This window comes from Lepisosteus oculatus, chromosome 6 (assembly GCF_040954835.1).
Source record: "Lepisosteus oculatus isolate fLepOcu1 chromosome 6, fLepOcu1.hap2, whole genome shotgun sequence".
Lineage (NCBI taxonomy): Eukaryota > Metazoa > Chordata > Actinopteri > Semionotiformes > Lepisosteidae > Lepisosteus > Lepisosteus oculatus.
Window position 1 is genome coordinate 4,654,415 of NC_090701.1, and position 19,452 is coordinate 4,673,866.

A 19,452-nucleotide genomic window follows, 5' to 3' on the forward strand; every position below is an offset into this window, starting at 1 on the left:
CAGAACTGAAGGCTTCACTTTTCTGGATTTCAGTTAAGAGGAAGAACCCGAGAAATGTCTTTCTCCAATGCCAGGAAGAAATCATACTGGTTCTTAAAATGTGCTAGGGCCTGGACTAAGTCTAATCAGTCGCAAATTAAAACGCAAAATAGATGACACATTGTTGCTTGCTAGAGGCTTATTGTTGAAAGGCAATGGAAACTTCAGGAAAGATGCCTCTGCGTTCTAGGTTGTAATTTGCAATTGAATAAGTTTTCTTTTTTCTTTGCAATTGAATAAGTTTTCTTTTTTCTTTTTTTGAAGATTCAAAGCACATAGCAGTTTATTTAAAGCAGTATTTCAAACTACCTTGAATAGATACTTTTATTTAATCTTCATTAAATCTGAATTGCTTATTATAGGGCGACCATAGTTTGGTTTTCAAAAAAGAGCATGGGGGGATCGATACTCGACACATGCCTCCAAAGTAATGAATCTTTATTTCTAATCAAAAATCATTTTAAACTCTCTACTTTTTATTAAACTTCTTAGTAAACCTTTAACAGTTGCAGGGTTGCTATTTCTCTTCTGTAATGGCAAAAAAGGAAAAATAAAAAATATAGCTCTATTTGAAAGTTTTTTTTCATCTTAACACAACAAAAGTCTTAACATCTGAGGAAAAATTAAGACATTAAAATTATAACTTAGGAGAAGTTCTCATTGGTTGCAAAAATTTTGAAATATAATCAAACAAGTTAAACATTGTTAATTCTCATGGCCATAAAAACAGCCACACACACAAACTTTTCAAGCTACGCTGCTTGCAAGTTCAAAACATCTACCGGTAATGCATGAAACGAACGAAAATATGTAGGCCTCTGTTTGTTTACACAGTCTGCGTAACGAGCAAAACAAAATACCGGACACTTTTTGGAATTTTATAAATCCCGGTCGGACTCATAATGTAGGTCTCAAAAAGAGGACATGTCCTGGAAAAAGAGGACGTCTGGTCACCCTATGCCATATTAGAGACCAAAATAAAACGCTGCCAGCTGTCAATGGGGTGTACTTGCTTTTGCGTACCGGAAATTTGACGAAGTTCCAGGTCTAAAATGTGCCATATACTCGGTCCTTAAAAATGTTATGAAAAAACAACGTTTCTTGATATTATCTGAAGCCGGGCAACACGTCTTTACCTTTCATGAAACCTGCTGCATTCTAAACAACCGCACACAGTAGAAATAATCAATACATGTCCAAAACAACACGTTTTTTCTCTGTCTGCAGTACTACAAATTAGACAACAGGTGGAGGCAAAGGCTGTATGAAAAAAAAACACGCCATGCTTTACTAATAAAGAGATTGTTTAATCGTGAGAGCCTTTCAATCAGCTTTTCATAGTTCTGTTCTTGCTGTAAACTGTACAATAGAAAAGCTAAAGTCTTCCTGTCTTTACGTGTACAGTATGATTAAATCCCCACAGCAAGAGTGAATCGCAAATATAACAGGCCAAAGCAAAGTTGAAGTAACATGGAATCGTCATTATTACCGTTTCCTTTAAAAACAAAAGCTCAAACAGACGGAAAGATGAACATCTGCTGACAGTTTCCACAAAAGTACCATATTTGGCCCCCGTATCCGGACCTCGCCAGATCACAGATACTAGAGGATGCCGAGCTTGATCGGTACCTCTTAAGGAAAAATAGGTCGCTCCAAAGTCCCTCTATGGTCATTGGGAAGATTGTATAACAGGCGCTTTCACATCTCAAAGAAGATATTTAACTGGTAAAAAAAAAAGTATTTTAAGCCTTTTAAGGAAGGAAACAACACAACTGCAACAACCCCGTCCTAGAAAAAAAAGCCAGGTTAACGTCAAAAACAAGAGTTTCAATGCGGATCGTGTCACTGTTTTGCTTGAGCTACACGGCAGAAAAAAAATTGTACGTATACACACTGCGTGTTTTCTTTTATTGAGGGTTGCAAATAAAACGGGTCAGGAGACTTCATATTTAGCCATCGGAAAAAGTGCACGTTTTGTAATTCTGTCTGTTTTTCAGATAGCAAAAAAGAAAATCTTTTAAATAGTGTCTTAAGCAGAATTCGCGTGACTACTAAAACTATAAGATGGCCCTTCCAGCTTTTTCAGAATGATTAAAAACAAAAAAGAGACTACTAAAACGCAGCTATTTGTGTTTGGCATTCGATCTGCCTTCTCTTTTAAAGAATAAATTATTACTGTCATGAAATATATTTAGACCCATCAACTAAATAATGAACCAAACAATCAGTTGTGTTTTTGGATGTTGGAAGATTTCCATTTATAACTCTAATCGTTTTAGAAATTCCAGAAATTGGCACGAACTGACACCCTATATAAAAAGATGTGGGGGTGGGGGTGTCAATGTGATTTAATAGATACATTATACACTGCTATAAAATAAGACACCGTATAATATGTTGGTTTGGGTAGTTAGAAGCTAATCCAAGGATCTGCAGCAGTTGCTCCAAAGATCAGGTATCGGTTTCAACCACATCAGTAACACGAAGATGACAAACGTCCTTACCCACAAGCCGCTGAAACTGAACTCGCCAGTTCCATTATTTTATTTTATTAGTTCAACAAAATCACCAGCGCCACTACCCCACACCGGCTGGTTAAAACTAGCGAGGCAGCTCGTGTAGCGTCCGTACACTCCGTTCTTACTGATTAAAGCCGTGTCTGTATTAAGCACGAACACGATGAATAGCTCTGTGTGTGTACCTGCGAGCAGGCAAACTGGCGTTTTAGAAAGCTTTCCACCGCCGGCATGCGAACTTGACGGGTTCAGCTGTAGACGGCGCTGCCCACATTGCGGCGTCTGAACTGTAAATATTTAACCTCTCTCTCTGCTCGACAGTTTCGGTAGAAGTATATGATAGGCATGGTTAGGGAAAGGGCTACAGCATGATAATACGAATGATACTGCACCACAGCTGCCTCTAGTTTTAACTGTTCAAGAGCTGTATTCGAAAAAGGGTGAGAAGAGGTGACACTACAGACCACCAATAAACGCAGACGTTTTGAATCCGACTTTAATCCCCCCTTAGGTTCTGCTGTCATTATCTGGGGCCGAATTAGGAAGCATGGTGAAACCCAAGCCCGGCTAATTTTACCGCCTACGTCATTTTGACTTCCCGGCTCCCTTCTCCTCGGGAAGCGTCTCCGGGAAAAGAACAAATATTCAGGACGAGGGGCCGCGTTAGCGCGGGGGGCGACACGTCGGGACTGACGCGGAGTTCCGCGCTTCGCTCTCGCCCCCTGTATCGCATCATTTGGAGGGGAACAATAAAAAGAAAGAGAACAAAGGGGGTCTTTGTTGCCTTCCTGCGGTCCAATGCCCAATTGTGTGCCGGCAGGACCCAGGAGCCGGGCTGGCTTCTCCAATCATAGCCGGCAGGCTGGGCTCCGGGGGCGGACGTCTGCCAGGATGCGGCTCTTTCGCAGCGCGGTGTCAGCTTGACAGACACAGGCGCGCACGCTGCTCGTGACTTCTCCACGCCACGGGGGAGCAATATAGCCGGGTGGTCGGCGAGCACGCCAGCCCGCAGCGTAAGAAATAGAAGTCTTTTTTTTAATTTCCTTCCTGGTAATAATCCACAGGATTCCGGATGCGATGGTATGCGCTGCGATTACGCAGAACTATGCCTGTTATGCCAAGAGGTCTGAGTTTACACAGGTGTGTTACCTGTAGCTCCCGCAGGGAAGGGGCAGGGTTAGTAGTGTCGCTTTTGGACTCTTTCCGGAACAGTTTACCGACCTGTTTGTCGGAATTGCTCGCCAGGGTTTTAGCCAAATGGAAAACAACGCCGGCGCTCAGGAGGACAGAGGGTATTACTTCTCCTTTGCCGAGCCTCATTGGGAGTTTCTCTGCCGGCTCGCTTCGGTCGACCAGCTGTTGACAAGAAAGGGTGTTTTTTAAAGATCACTTTGAAGGGGAAAGGTGAAACCCCCGAGCGCGTTCTTTCCCGTTTGTTTTTCGGAGTGATCGGGTATTTTTTTTTGTATGATTTTTTTTGCGAAGCCTAATTCGTGTCTTTCACTGCGTAGGGGGTTTCTTTTGTAACGAGGCATTGACGCACCGTGCAGACGACAACAGGCAGGGTCGCCAGTGCCACAGAGTCTCTCTCTGAATATTCAATAACGATGGCTGTGGTCCGGCTGGAGACGGAGGATCACCCACCCGAAAACAACGGCTTCGTGGCGTCCGAAACGGCTGCCCCGCGGTTGCTGTGGGATATTGACGGTTCTGTTTGGCCCTTTCTCGGGGGCTTTGGGAAATACCAGAAAGAGCTCGTCGTCCTGACCTGGATTCCCGTGCTATTTATCGGATTCAGCCAGTTCTCTGACTATTTCCTTCTAGCTCAGCCAATTAGCACCTGTGTGACCCACCCGGCCGTCAACGCGTGGAACTGGACGGCGAGTTCGTTGTCGCCCGTGAACATTACAAACGCCAGCTCGCTAGCAGAGCCTTCTCGCGGCAGTGACAATCACGGCGATAACAACGACACGCAATGCATGTGCAGCGAGTGGAAATACCAGATGCATACGGGACTCGTGCAAAATGTGGTTACCAAGGTAAGATACAGTATGTAACTTGAATTAAGCCTCAGCTACAAGCCTAAGTAGCGCGTTGCGCCTTTCTTCCATTTATATTAACGATACATTGTTTTTAGTAATCTTACACGCCCGGGCTAAGTGCATTACATTTCTTTGGTATTTCGATACCGAATGCGACCGTGATGGTGGACCACAGTAAAAAAAAAAAAGTGCATTTTTGGAGAGACAGCGTTTTAAAATGGCACAGGTTGGGCACCTCACGTAAGACGGCAAGCACTTCAAACAAGAATCACGATGGTTAGCATGCGACACAAAAGTACCTAAAATACACAACTCTTCGTATTGTTATTTGCCTCCCAAATTGATATCTTTAGTTAACCCCCCAACCGATAAAACCCCCCAAAACAATCCGTGGAATCCACCTGCGTTATGCACACGGATTTACAGAGTGACTGGGAGCATAAAGCTCACTGTTCTGGAAAGCTGTAATCAGCTTGATTAGGATCAAGACTGACAGCATGAAGACCTCACAATAGTAAGATATGTTGATACGGTTAATGAAAAGGTGTCTAAAAACGGGCACACACAATATGCCGGGGAGTTCGTATTGACATGAAATATAACTCAGTACCCGTATCCGTGCCCCCTAGTGCGCACAGCGTTTCATCAGTCTCGCTTGTCTAAGCGCTTAATTGCTGATTAGGTGTTAAGGACAATGGGAAACCCTCGGTGGAGACTTCGGCCATTTTTGTCAGATTGCGTTATGTGTAGGAAGGTGATACTTTCGGCTGATGATGCATTATAAATCGTGTAACGAGCTGAGGTGTTCAGGGTAACCTAGCCGGGGGCATCGATGCCAACTCGTTTGGATGTTGCAATGACTGCTGTCTCTGCCTGCCATAGCGATATATAGAACAAAGAACGCGGCCAAGTATCCTGCGCTGATCCGGCTGTCCTGTTATATAAGCAGTGTTACTCTGCTGTGTGTGCAGTTCCACCCATCAGACCAAGCTATACCAGAGCTGCTCACAGCTCGTTAATAATTGGTTTTAATCAATACAACACCACAGTTGGAATGGCTCAACAAAAGAGTCATGAGGAGGAAAAGAAGCCGGATTTCTCCAATCCTTGCTTCCATTAGTAACAGCTGTCAGGCACGATCATTATTTTTTCATGTGACACTGGCATACTGATATTCAACTGACAAGCCCTGTGTTGTTGTAGTGGGTCCCTCTCCTTTCCACAATCGTGACTGTTGATGATTGTCATTACCTGACTTGTCACCCCCTTATTGATGCTGCCTGATTTCCTCAGCTAACAGTGATGACAACGCTGAGAGCCACAGACTCATTCCTGAATACAGCATGTGCCTGCTTCAGAAAGTTCTGCACTGCCTAAACGTTGCTTACGGTTTAGATAAATCCTTGGAAATTTCCCTCAAAGCTGCTTCAATTTTTTTAAATAAAAGGAGTCACTGTTCCATGCACATGAGTGTACATCTAGTTGTGCAAACCCCAAATGTCTTTCATTATGCACAAAAAAGCATTTGCTGATTCATCAAAACAGACAGCACAACCACTGCAAACCACAAATAGGAGAATAAAATGAAAATATAATGGATTTCATTTTTCATAGTCCAAAAGTATATATTGCAATCAAGTAATGTTAGATGTGTCAGTGTTGGTGGCAGCTTTCTTAACCCTCAATTATAGTTAGAGCCTTTTTTCTGTTGAAGACCTATGATCAGAATGCCAAAAAATGACTCATTTTATGGTGTATTTTTAGAATATAAAATGGGTTGTTTTTGAATCCTCCTTGCTTCTTTAGCAAGTGCTTTTGAACTATTTTCAGTTGCTAGAGAAAGCAACATAGAATGCATACATTGATTTATGTAGTGTTGTTTCCCATTTGTATTATGTTATTCCCAGATACAAAATTCCACCCAAAAATGGTGACAAAACCAAACCAACCTAATTATAAAACTGTAATTCTTACTCCTTTCTTATGTAAAGTTATGGAGACAATAATTTGAATGAAACCAGAGGAGTGTTCTGTAACAGAGTCAACTTTTAAAAAAGTTAGGTCTTGCTAAACTAACAGGGAAGAGCAGGAATAGATACGTACAGACCATATGATAAGATATATTTATGTCTCAGAGACAATTCTTGCACAATTCCACATGGAAGAAAACTTGCAGGCATTAGACATTCAAAGTAGTACATGTTTTTTTTACTAAGAAGTAGTTAATGGATTGCCGTTTTCTATTTTCAGCTGTTATTTGGAATTCTAAACTGTAACCTAGGATTAAAGAAAAATAACTCGAGGACATTTGCTTGGTGTGACGGTTCGTATTGTAGTTGCTTACAGAACAGTGAGGGTTCAGTGTTTTTTTTTCCTGTGGTATACAGTTCTTGACATTTTTGTTGCTTTGAAGATGTTTACCCATTATAAAGAGTAAGCCATCCCCTGTAACACCCTCACATAGATGTCTGTGAGCAGTGTTGAGCTGTGTTATTACTGATAATTCTGTCTAACCCTTATGTGAACCTATATAAAGGCTGTAGACATTTGTGTTCCAGTAGATGAAGGCTGTTTTTGTACCCAGGCACCAGAAAAGTTACCTATAATTAGGAACGTCTAGGCTGCTACATGATAAAGGTAAACAAAAAAGATGGACAATGGAAATGCTTTTACTATACTAAGTATGGAAGAAAAAGAAAAAAATACCACAGATGACTGTGAAGGTTTACCCCTATTTTTATGTATTGTACGATAACCTAAAATGATTATTACAAAATTGCAGAAGAATGCAACTCCCAGCAAGTGACACAGGGCACCTCCTTACACTTGAAGTTCCTGTTTGGTATTGCCAAGTCATGGTTACCCTTTTTATTCAGAGGAGAGAATTGTGCTTTCTCTTGTTACTATCTCAGGACAGATATAGGGCAAAGGGCGAAGTGATGTAAACTGGGTCAGAGCTCCACTCCGGCCCATCTCGCATTTCTTAAAGTCCCCAGTAGGACGCGTCTTTCCAAACGGAAACATCCATCCGTTTCCTAACCTCTTCATCCGGTTCAGAGTCGCAGAAGGGCCGGAGCCTATCCCAGCAGGCACCAGGCACAGGGCAGGACACGCACTGGACATGACGCCAGTCCAACACGGGGCAAACACAGACCCAAACACGCACACTCACACCAGGGCCTGTGGGAAGAAGCTGAAGCACACAGAGGAAACCCACGTGAACATAGGGAGAACATGCAGACTGCACGCAGATAGCACCATGGGTCTGGAGTTGAACCCAGTGCCCAGGCACTAACCACTGCACCAACGTGCTGCCCCTAAGCACAGTCATTTAAAGCAAAAACTGACTCTTCAATAATTGGTTTTTTTTTACCTTGAAGCTTTTAAATTCTTTTTACACTTGATATACTTCAGTTAAGTCTTCAGCCAGGCAGGTCTTGTCTTGAACCTTGAAGGTGAATTTAGCAATTGATTTCAATCCCTAAACCGGTTCAGTAGCCAACCATACAGATCCAGATAAATTCAGACTAGAGGGCAATGATGGATATTTTTTTTGCTTTTCCACACGTGTCATTAGAATGGCTTTCTGAAAAAAAACATCTTCTACGTCCAAGCATTTTAAAATGAATACGTTCAGGACGGTCACTGAAAACTGCAAAAACCCATCCGTCTTCATGAACTTTGGCTATTTGCAGTCTTATGATAATTTTATTGAATGAATAGTTATAGTTGTATCCAAAGCTGGCATGACAAGAAGCACCGCTGAATGTTAGATCCTGGGTTTGATTCTGGGATGGGGGTTTACAAGTTCTTCCTGTGTTAAAGTGGGTTCATGCCAGGGGTCTGGTTTCCTCCTGCTTCCCATAGACAAGCTGTATGTGTCCACTGGTGTCTTTAAACGATCCCCGTGTGGGAGTGAGTATGTGTCCTGCTATGCACTGGTATTTCCCCTTCTTGCACCCTATATTCCTGCATGGATTCTGGATTGCAACACCCTTGGCAGGAAGAAGAGGCCTTCTGGTGAAGGGTGAATGAAGGTTTTGAATAAAGCCTCTTTTCAAAGTCTTTATTCAGAACTGTTGTGGTGATTGAATTTTCAGTTTTTGACGTTCTACCATGTTAAGCTTGTGGATCACATCACCTGTATCTTGTTTGAAAATTGCACGAGTGACATCACCTTTTTGGTTATAATTGTACCTCGTAACGAGGTGTCTAGCACACTATTGACACCGAGTCAATTTCAGAAATGAGAAATTGGAAAGCCTGCAACAGTGTTTTAAACCCTAGGGGCTATTTGGAATTTCTAAACAACAGCAACAGGCCAGCCTGTTTGGGGGGGGGGGGACCCTTGTTCATTCTGTATTTGTGTAAGACTCAAAAAGATACATAGGCTGATGTTTATTTTGAGTTACACACAAAATAACGAGTATCATTTACAGTATGCGAGAATATGTAGTCGCAATTCATTTACAGAGATAAGTGACCATTTGCGCTGGTTAGATGCGTGTCCTTGCAGCAGCGGAATGCACACAGCCGGCCAGCTGACTGCCCCTCGGATCGCTTTTACTGTGGTAGCACTCGACAGTGACATCCCAGGGGTGGCTGCGGTCGTTTCCATGTCTTGCCCTGTAACGCGGAACGTGTCTTCCTGTTCCTCCGATTGTTTTGAGAAGGGGATCATTGTTAACGGTATCATTTGGTGTAAGTGTAAAAACGCTGATATGCATGTACGGAAATTAGCAGCTGAGGGAAGAGATTAAGAGTGCTTCTTTTTTGTTCTTGTGCAGTGTTTATTAGCGAGTTTCTAACCCGCCTGTTTTATTGACTGGCAAAGGGGAATTTGCCGTGATTGCAAGCTAAGCCAAATGTCTGACTGTGCACTAAATGTGACTGAAACAGCATTTCTTTAGAGAAGGGAGTTTCTGATTGTCTTTAAAAGATACTTTGTTTATGTGATAAATATAGCCTAACTAAACTTATAAAGAACAGAGCGCTGCCATTGTCGCAGTTTTAGTGCTATTGTCATTGTTGTTGCTTCTGAAACAGCTGACTGGAAGTAGCAAACATACCAAAAAGTCATGTGAACTCCACGATTTTCCCTGGGCTTTTAAAATCTGATCTTTTACAGGTTCTATGGTTGGATGTGATGGAATGCATTGGAATTGTAAAGGAAACGTGAGTCTTCACAACTAAAGCAGGGCTCATAGCCCTGAGAGAAGGAAAAAACTTCCACCACTGTTAATGTGTATTAATCACTTCCAGACTTTGCAGTCTTTCATTTTTATGTAGCTTGTTCCAGAGAGGAGTGTAGTGTCAATTAGTGTGTCTCTCAAAGCCCTGTGGGATTTCAACGTGCCCTTGCTTATCTGGGGTGCTCAGGCAAGTGTAACAGTTTATCAGGGGATAACATTGTTTAGGAGCAGATATGGCCTCTGTGCTATCCAGTGTCAAATCTCGAATGGGTACATCTGGACATTGTATTTGGAGATATTTTGAAATTTTGCAGGGCTGACCCATGAATTTCAGAGGCTTTTGCCATTGTGTTTTGGGTCTTGGTGAGGGAGACTTATACAGCATGCAGGTTATTTTTGTCTTTTGCAGTTTTAAGTATGCCCCTGAGCAAACTGCAGCATCATATCGGCCTCTCTCCTGTGACTAGTTGTCATACACCTTTCAGAGCACTTGTCTTGCGAAACCACATATTTTCCAGGCTTAACTAGAATGTGTTCAATTCTAAGGCTTCACATTCTCTTTGTTCTCTAGTTTAGCTTCAGCGTATGACGTAGTGATGCCACAACCAACTCTTATCTATTCTCGACACATTGCTGTACAATGTCCTGTAACAAGCTTGGTTAAAGGTCTAGGGAAAAAGCATTTTGTTATTAAAATATAGTAACATGTTTGTTCGACAAGACATTGGATACTGAGTGAATTAATTGTTAGCCCAATAGTTCAAAAGCCAGATATTCAATTATAACTTAATATTAAGCTACAAAATATTGTCATTTTTCTCATTTTCAATTGTTGCTTCCATACCATGCTTCCATACCTATCGAGTACCACTTGAACATGCAACATGGCAGTGACCCAGAGTATACAGTGCAACCAAGGTGTTCGTCGGGGGAAAAGAGTTATAAATCTCCAGATTTAAATCCCATTGAGCATAACTTTACATGCCGAAGGAAAAAAAAAATACGTTGGAAACAAGAATAAGAAAGAACTCAAAGTGACTACAGCAAAAGTGAGATGAAGCATTTCAGAAGATCACACAAGCAGTGTGGTGAGCCACAGACATCTTATAGTTATGGCTTTAGATGATATGCAGCCAAGTTCTAATGTTTGCATTCTGAAATGTACTGAAATAAAATTTGTCCCAGTACTCATGGTTGTTTGAAATCAGTGGGTTGAATACAATATTTTTATTTTTAAATTGGATGCATGAAATCACCCGATAATGAGATATAAATTATATTTTCCCTATTGTTCATTTAAGGTGATGAATGCAAATTGCTTGATTGGAAGGTATAAAAACGCCTTTGACATGGCAAAGCCCTGGTTGGTCACTAGTCTTCACTTACTGAAGGTGAAGTACAGTAACTCAGCCTTGTTTGCTTGGAGCTGTCATTTCTTGCACTCCCCTGTTTTCTTCACACGAATAGAAGCCACTCCATGAAAGAGCTCTCTGTTAGCTCTTAATGTGTTGGGATACTGCGTCCATTCTGACACAAAGATGAATTGATCTGACAAAAGGAGAGAGTCAGGCTGAACACAAGAAACTGTCTTGCCAGGAAGAGCCTTGCATGACTGCTCTGACCTCCATGGTCCCCATATCTAGTCTGACTAATAAAATTCCTTTTAATCTGCAATTTACAATTAATCAAGCACACATTGACCTCCTACCTTTTAGATGTGAGGGTTTTTAGCCATCAGAGAAAAATTTTGACCTGCAGACCATTGTTGTTTCTAGTTGCTATGGCTTTTAAAAGGTCTGAGTCAGAGCCATGGGGAATGTTTTTGAACCCCTAGAGCAATGGGGACTGGACAAGCCTTACTCTTGTAAGGAACTCGTGGGAACGGCCGTTGCACCTCAGGTACAAATACAGTAGATTGGATGGAAAAGGGTAAATGGTCAGTGGACTGTGTACCGATTTACGAGTAGTCCCCATGCCTTCAAACATAACGAAACCAACTCATGTTGATTTTTCTGTCAACATTCACCCCATGAATTAATCAAACCGATTGTCTCATAAACAGCAATGGTTCACAGGCACTCCATAGAAGCCCTGTGTTTATTTGAAGATATTATCCCACCTAAGGGAGATCAGCAGGTGGGCTCCGGTCCAGGCACCTGCAGGTCTTGACTGGAGGAAGCAAACTCCTCGTCTCCACTTGTACAGTGAGTCTTGTGCTTGAATATTACCGCCTCTCTTCATGCACAGTACATGGCATCTCAAAGGGGAGCTGGAACTGTTTTTATATTTAGGAGGTAAAGGAATTGGCATTGACGAGTGCATTTAAAACTACAATGCAGGTAAAACTTCCAATGTACAACACAAAATGGATTAAATTTCCAGGTACGCGCAGCACCGTGTTCTGAGATGCAGACCAAGGCAACAAGACCTCCGGTGACGTGCTGCAGCCCTATTACACTGCGAAGAAGCAGGCTTGTAAATACACCTCCTTTCATCCGATAGAAATATTGTTCTTGACTTAGGGTTTTGCCAACAAATACTACTTCTTAATTCTGCATGCAGAGCACGTTGGAACATTTCTGCGGTGAAATGACTGCTGCACAACCTGTACTTATTTGCTCGTCCATCGCATTATACGAGTCATTGTGTTGACTAGTGAGCAGGAAGGGCTGCATCACGTCACAATGAATGTCTCGCTCTCGCCTGTGGCAAGACTAGGAGTTTGCGACAACACGGCGACTTAACGTACTTTCGCAAAGTTCACGATTTTTTGCTTCATTCAAATTTTTTTAAATGTTCTACTTCGCCAGTGAATTTATTTTCTGACCGAGGTTTAATAAGACGTTTGAGAGATTGGGACTGCAGCTCACCTTCAGTTCACTTAGAGGTCTGTAGAGGAGACTAATGTGACCCCACTCATCCACGCTGTGTGCCAGTCGAAGTTTTCCTTTGCAACTCTTATTTTCATTTTTTGAAGGCTATTTGTAAGTAGCTTCCATTATTACTGCCATTTGCTGCAGGACCTTCATCTATATGGATTTATTTTACAAAGCTCTTTCTTTCAGGAAAGAAAGACATCTTTAGTTTTACCATTATTCTTGACTTGTTTGCATGCTTTTTGAAAGAACATGCTTGAATGCCTCATCCTCGCTAGATTATCAGGATTTGGCATAAAATAGCTTTGAATGTTCGTCATATCGTTTTCTGCTGACTTCAGGTTTTCTGGCTCCCAGCTAGCAAGAGCTCTTCCCGTGCTCACTCATGATTTGTAGTGTCAGTGCTTCTGACAGAAATGACAAACTCTAATGCAAGTTCTGCAAACTTTAGTTGGTGGTCAGACATTACCCTGCTTTCCACATCAGAGACTGTTTTTCCGGGCGGATCAGAGTCCTCTAGACTGACTGGAGATCATCTCCAGTCATTTCTCTGCCTAGTACGAATGTCCTTACCATCGTGTCACTGTGAAACAAGGACAAGCAGCTTCTCCTTGTACAACAGCTGTGGATCCGATGGATTCTGTAACCATGGAAAGAATGGAATAGCTTTAGTTACCCATAAATGTTCATCCAAAATTGAAATTATGCATACATTTTAAGTATATAGGCAGTTTAAAATAATGCATATCAACTGTGCAGTGGTCAAAATTATATGCGTGTTAGATGCATCATTTTTTAATTTAATTTGTGTGTGGACAGTATTTGAGATTATTCCTTTGGCTTGATATACAAACTGTTTTGCAAAACCATGTGTGATGAATATTTTACAGTAGCAACAGGTTATAGCCGTGGAAGTAGAAACAGTCTGTTTAAGAAGTGTTAAATTTTGCCAGTACGAAGCCATTGTGCTGAATATAATGACATCTTTGGTGTTGACACATTAAACAGTAACCGCTGGGATTCAAGACAGAAATTTTAATCATATTTCAGATGCAGCAGATAGAGTAGGAGTTATATAAACTCAGTTGTTTTAAATATTTGGATTCTTAATATAGTCTTAGACAATCATTTAATCAAATATGGGCCAAAATTATGTTGAACGTAATGGTACTGCATCAATTTAGACCAAGTAGCTGGATTATACAAACATACAAACAGCAGTGGCTGTTTATAGTAATACATTAATACAGTAGTACTCTCCTCCAACATCACGGTAGATTTCTGTTTTTTACGTCTGGAAATTGCTTTTGCTTACGTCTGGAATCAAAAAAGCTTTTAAACTGTTTTATGATCTTGATTCAATCTAAAACAGCCTCTTTAGAAATGTGCTGACTTGTGCAAATTACAGAGTACCTTTTTGAGTTCCAAATCCAAATTAGGAAATTAATCTAAAAAGAAACACTCATTTAGGGTAGTTATGTAGCATTAATTAAAAGCAGTGCAAACAAGTTCAGTAATAAATCAGTAATAAAGTAATGGCTTGAAATATTAAGTACATGAATTCTTCAGAGAATAACTACAAAATTGATTTCTTGTCTGAGGGAATTGTCATTTACATAATAGCTAAAGAAGCTAAGTTTCTTTAGTTTAGGACAAACAGGATTAAGAGGAGAATGAGCCAAGTTCAGTAAACCCTTAGGGATATACACTGCCTTGCAAAAGTATTCAGACCCTTAAAGTTTTCAAATGTTGCTGGATTACATGTGCTACACATCTTTTTCCATTTAGTATTTTCAAGAACTGAACTTGTACTTCCTGTACCTGAAGCAGACTGACATTTTGCAGATAGTTTAACTTTACTGAACAGGTTTCAGTTTAACATAAAAAAACAAGGGAATTCCATGCCAAATCCCCAATGCAAACTACAGTTTCACATGTGAATGTTTAGTTTTAGCGCTTTTGATGTGATTAATTGTGTAGGTGTCATAAAATGCCACATGTAGAAAAGTGGAAGCTAGGGTAAATTGTAGGAGATATCGTTTTTTTTAGCTTACTTACACGGTAAGATTTCTTTTATTCTCATCCAGTGGTGTCTACAGCTGGCCTTCCCAGTACCTCTCTTTGTGACCCCAGTGTCTACTGGTTTTCATTCTAGCCTCATCGAACTACTAATGTGATTGGTTAGCCCTTTAAAATAGTTTCTGTTGCAGTTTTTCAAGTTTTAACATATTTGGAAGTTAATTTTCAAACCCCTTATAGCTGCAGAGCTGAAAACAATTCAGAAACGCCGGTTCATCGAATTCTTAGTTCAGTCTGGGGCTCAGTTAGGTGGAGGAAGGTGTGAGCCCGAGATAAACCCGGCGGGCGGTGAAGTCACTGGGACTGAGACTGGAGGGCTTGGAACTCCGAACTGGAAGACTGTGGCCTCTGATCCTAGGTGGGATGTTCCTGTTGTACTGTGTGAGAGAGAAATTTCCTCCGAATCGCTCCAGTAAAGTACCCAGCTGTGCAAGTGGCTGCTTTGGATAAAAGCATCTGCCAAATAAAATTAATAATGAATTAAACTGTGCCGAGACACACTGAAGAAGGGGGCAGCATGTCCTTCAAAGCCAGGTCCTTTGTCCTGTGTCCTCTTCTAATTGGAAGGTTTTATGAGCCCATGTTTCTGTTTATAGCTCCAGGGAGATTTTCACCACCTCTCTTTGGCAATTCTCTCAGATATTTGTATTTCCAGGAGGGGAGTGTGTATATTGATGCACTACATAACATTTAAGGAATGAAGTGTGTGCGAGGGCGCCTATATCCGAATGCGTCTCTTAACATGCCTGGGAATTGAATACAGGGGCAGTTGGACATGGAAGCTTCACTTATAGAAGTAATACAGACCCAGTTTTCTGTACACTCTCTGAAAGCTACCAAAGAGCTTCTGTTATAAAACAGGAATGAAACAGCACTTTTCTTTGTTAGTCTGATCCTGCGTAAGCTCGGATACCTCTCAGCCACACCTGGACAAACTTTGTTGTTTGCATACTGAGTTGCAATAGTCTTGTTCTAACGTCTTTGGCTGTAAACGCCCAGTTCTATAAACACTATGGTTTTTTTTCAGGATACCACGAAATTGCTTATTCATTTCATGTGCTACAATAAACATTTACCATAAAAAGAAGTCTGGCCATTGTCCTGTATCCGATTTGTGGTGTGTTTGTCAGGGAACAACTGAATAAACATGAAAGTACTGTAGGTGTCTGTGTTGCATCCTCCCAGAGCCTACTAAACTTGAGTTTTAGATGCTGTTTTACTCAGGAGTTAATCTCCAGATTTTTTTCTTCATCTTTGGTATAAATAGTAGTCCTTTAATGTATAGCTGTGGCAGCATACTGTGTGTGGGTAAGTATCTGGTCTCATAACTGACAGGTTGTGGGTTCAAGTCCCCTCTGCACTCCAACAAGGCTCTGTAATCCAATTGCTATAGTTCACCCAGTTGTATGAATGGAGACCAGCACTGCTGGAAGTAGCCCCTGCATTGGACTGGTGTCCAGTCCAAGCCAGGGAGTCACATGTTCTCTCAAACCCTAAACACAACAGACAGGATCAGCTCGGGCCCAGTGAACTGATGTCTACCAAAATGTATGGCTATCTACCAAAGTGTATAGCTATACCATTCAAATTAAACCTGCTGCATGGAGTTCACAATTAGGGTAGGTGCAGTGAATCCCTGCATGTGCTGATTCCTACAAGGCAAGTAGCCACCAGCTATGAGAGTGCGTCAGGGATTCGGGTTTTGAGTAATGCGTCATTTTGCCAATTTGGTCTGAAATGAATGGGGTTTTAGAAACAATTTATATGGGGGGGAGAACAAAATTATATTCTTTCAATGCTGATTACATTACATGCAAATGAAACACCTAGGACCCCATCTGATATGTGATTGTAATGTGGCTAGCCTTTCTCTTGGAAATGTCAGGCTGTGGGTGTTTTACTGCGCTGCTTGATTCAGCCTAGGCTGTGTGCACCTAATGCACCTCGGTTTAAATACAGCTCCTGTGCTCCAGTCGGCCTGGCACCGATTTCATGGAATTATATGGGCATGATTTAGGCTCTCCTACAGGAAGAATTATACTTATGTAAAGAATTAAAGTACTTAAATTCACTTACTGCACTTTTTTCAGGTTAACTATGGATGCTTTCACCTTACTTTAAATTAGATGAAACCTGAAAGACCCAGAGCAATATGGTGCCTTTGCTAACTTAATCTTATCTTAAAAAAAACCCTTTCCACATTCCTTTTTTCACATTTCCTTGAAGGCCGTGAAGACCCTGGTTTATTGTGCTGTAAAACGCCATAAATTGTTTTGACAGCTGGGAGCACCGAAGATGCCAAAACAAAAAGATTTGTTTCCCTTCCCTTGCTTATTAAACCGCGTGACGTGTTGGGTTGAAGGGAAAGAGGAAGTATCTGAAGAACGCTTTTAAATACAGCACTGATAATGGGTGAAAAAGAAAAAAAGAAATTCTAAATGAATCCTTTTTAGGGTATTAAAAAATGAACAAAGCCAAAAGTTTTTTTTTTGTTCTCGAGTCCCTGACAATTAAATTTTTTCTATAACATTATAATGTAATAATAGGAAAAAGACTGCCTTACCAAACTCTTTCTTCTGTTTTGTTTTTTTGTGGAGTTATGGGTGAGGTGGAGGGGGAGTTGGAGGGTTGCTTTCAACCGTGGTCAGAATGTATGACTGTCCAGAGAAAGAATGAAGCGGGACTGTGGTACTCGCACAGATAGCAGAAACAGGCGTGCCTGGGCGTGAGAGTACTGTCCAGAGGAGGTCAGAGCTCAGTCTGCACACACTGGAAGATAACCAGATAGGGGCTCCATCCCCTTAGCCACCTTAAGAACGGCAGCTTCAGCATGCATGCTGGTACACAAGTAGTCTAAACCACAGAAAACTTGTATTGCTGCTCCTGTAGCTCTAACGTGATGTACCCTTTCAGGTTTGGAGGTAGTTTGCCGGGCAGTAATATCTCCACGTGAAGTTTGATGCTGAAACAGCTCCAAAAAAATCCTAAATCCCGAGAGTTATCTTCGCCACCACTCATGCCTTAATGGAAAAAAAATGGTTAAAATGCTTTTGTTTTGGTTTTGTTTAGTGGGACTTGGTGTGCCAATCAGCCTGGAAGGTCCACATTGCCAAATTTTCTCTACTGGTGGGCTCCATTTTTGGATACTTGGTGATGGGAGTACTAGCAGATTGGTAAGTGCCATTCCTTATTCCCGTGTTTTACCAGTATTTACAGGTAGTTTGTAAGTGCTGTCATTTGCTCTATGCCATTCCACAGGGGCTTGTTAGCGCAGATGAAAAATCAGGGTAGTCAGGTGCTTTTATACAGTAGTTACGTTAAAGATGAACGCTGAAGGAACTGATCACTTTTAGCCAGACGACTACGAGGGGACCAAAGGTATCGACAAACTCCACCCCACAGATTTCTTTAGAATGAATAGTGAAAAACAAACTGGAGGGCACAGGTGGACTGACTTCTTTCAAGAATCAGCTGGACAAGATTCTTAGCTCAATTAGATGGACCAAATGGCCTCCACCTCCATTTTGTATTTGTTTTTAAATTTCTTGAAGGTTTTTTTGGGGGTGTCCTGGCTCCAGTGTACAGTAGAAGGCATTTCTTATTCCGCCTTCTGCTGGCAGGCCCTGCTCATTAGAACAGTCCAGACGTGGCAGCGTTTCAGGCTTAAGAACATAAGGAAAGTTGCAAAGGAGAGGCGCCATTTGGCTCCTCTCACTAATTTTATTGTGACAGCTAGCATTTATGTGCAGTGTTGATATGCTTTTATAATGAACGTTATCCAGAGTGTTCACAGACTAAAATAACCCTTTACAGTTGTTACCATGTTTACTTAATTTTGTACTTAATTTTTCTAACTGTTGGTGTACACTGTGCCAATTTCCGAAACTGGTGTTGTCTCAGCTGTGTGAGCTTCAGGCTACGTAGATTAAGAAGAGATTAAGAGTATAACTTTGGATTTTTTTACACCAGTCGGGTTTTGTGGCCATCCTAGGTGGCACAGCGGCATACTGGTTAGCACTTTGGCCTCACAGCACTTGGGTCCTGGGATCGATTCGAGACTGGAGCGTCCTCCGCGTGGCGTTTTAATGTTGTACTTGTCTGTGGGTTTTCTCCAAATGTTCTGGTTTCCTCCCACCTCTTGCTGGACAAGCAGATTGTCTCTGGGTTTGTCCCCGTGTGTGCCTGCTTCACGATGGCCTGGTGTCCTGTCCAGGGATGGGCTATGGGCAGCCGGAGCCTCTGGGCTCGTGGATGACCAGAAGCTCTGCATCAGGCAGTGCTACAGGGGGCTATGATTAGAGGCCCCTGTGGCACTGCTGAAGGGGAAACTCAGTGCCTTCAGGCAAGGTGAAAGTGGGCCAAAGCATTGCAAATTCCACAAGGCATCAGTATGGTAAATACTCTTAATTATCTGCCATTTTGTCTTTCAGGTTTGGGCGGCATCTTGTTCTAATTACATCAGTGGTATTCATGCTGATATTCGGCCTCACGGTGGCTTTCTCTGTGGATGTGCCGATGTTTAGCTCGCTGAGGTTCTTTGAAGGATTTTGTCTAGCAGGGATCACGCTTTCCTTGTATGTAATGAGTAAGTACGTCTTATTCTCTAAACTGCGGTACTGACTCGCCAGATGTGGTAATTGATCATTCCTCCTGTCAGTGTCAACAGTCGGATACATAAATTGTTGTCATAAAATGAAGTGCTAATGGG

General features: G+C 41.7%; 1 protein-coding gene across 3 annotated transcripts in view; it reads left to right on the forward strand.

Annotated features, from left to right (window-relative positions):
* Nucleotides 1–2,988: 2,988 nt before the first annotated feature.
* LOC102691745 (solute carrier family 22 member 23) overlaps nucleotides 2,989–19,452 on the forward strand; it is a 57,717-nt gene continuing 41,253 nt past the window's right edge. Inside the window, exons 1-4 of one of the 3 annotated variants that reach the window (XM_015354679.2) lie at nucleotides 2,989–3,568; nucleotides 4,067–4,594; nucleotides 17,814–17,917; nucleotides 19,175–19,329. In XM_015354679.2, the coding sequence (XP_015210165.1) occupies nucleotides 4,163–4,594; nucleotides 17,814–17,917; nucleotides 19,175–19,329 (691 nt within the window). In that variant the 5' untranslated portion in view covers nucleotides 2,989–3,568; nucleotides 4,067–4,162. Of the gene's footprint in view, nucleotides 4,595–9,208; nucleotides 9,299–17,813; nucleotides 17,918–19,174; nucleotides 19,330–19,452 lie in introns of those variants that run through there. The other 2 variants (XM_006634565.3, XM_069190907.1) reach the window with 2 other exon arrangements.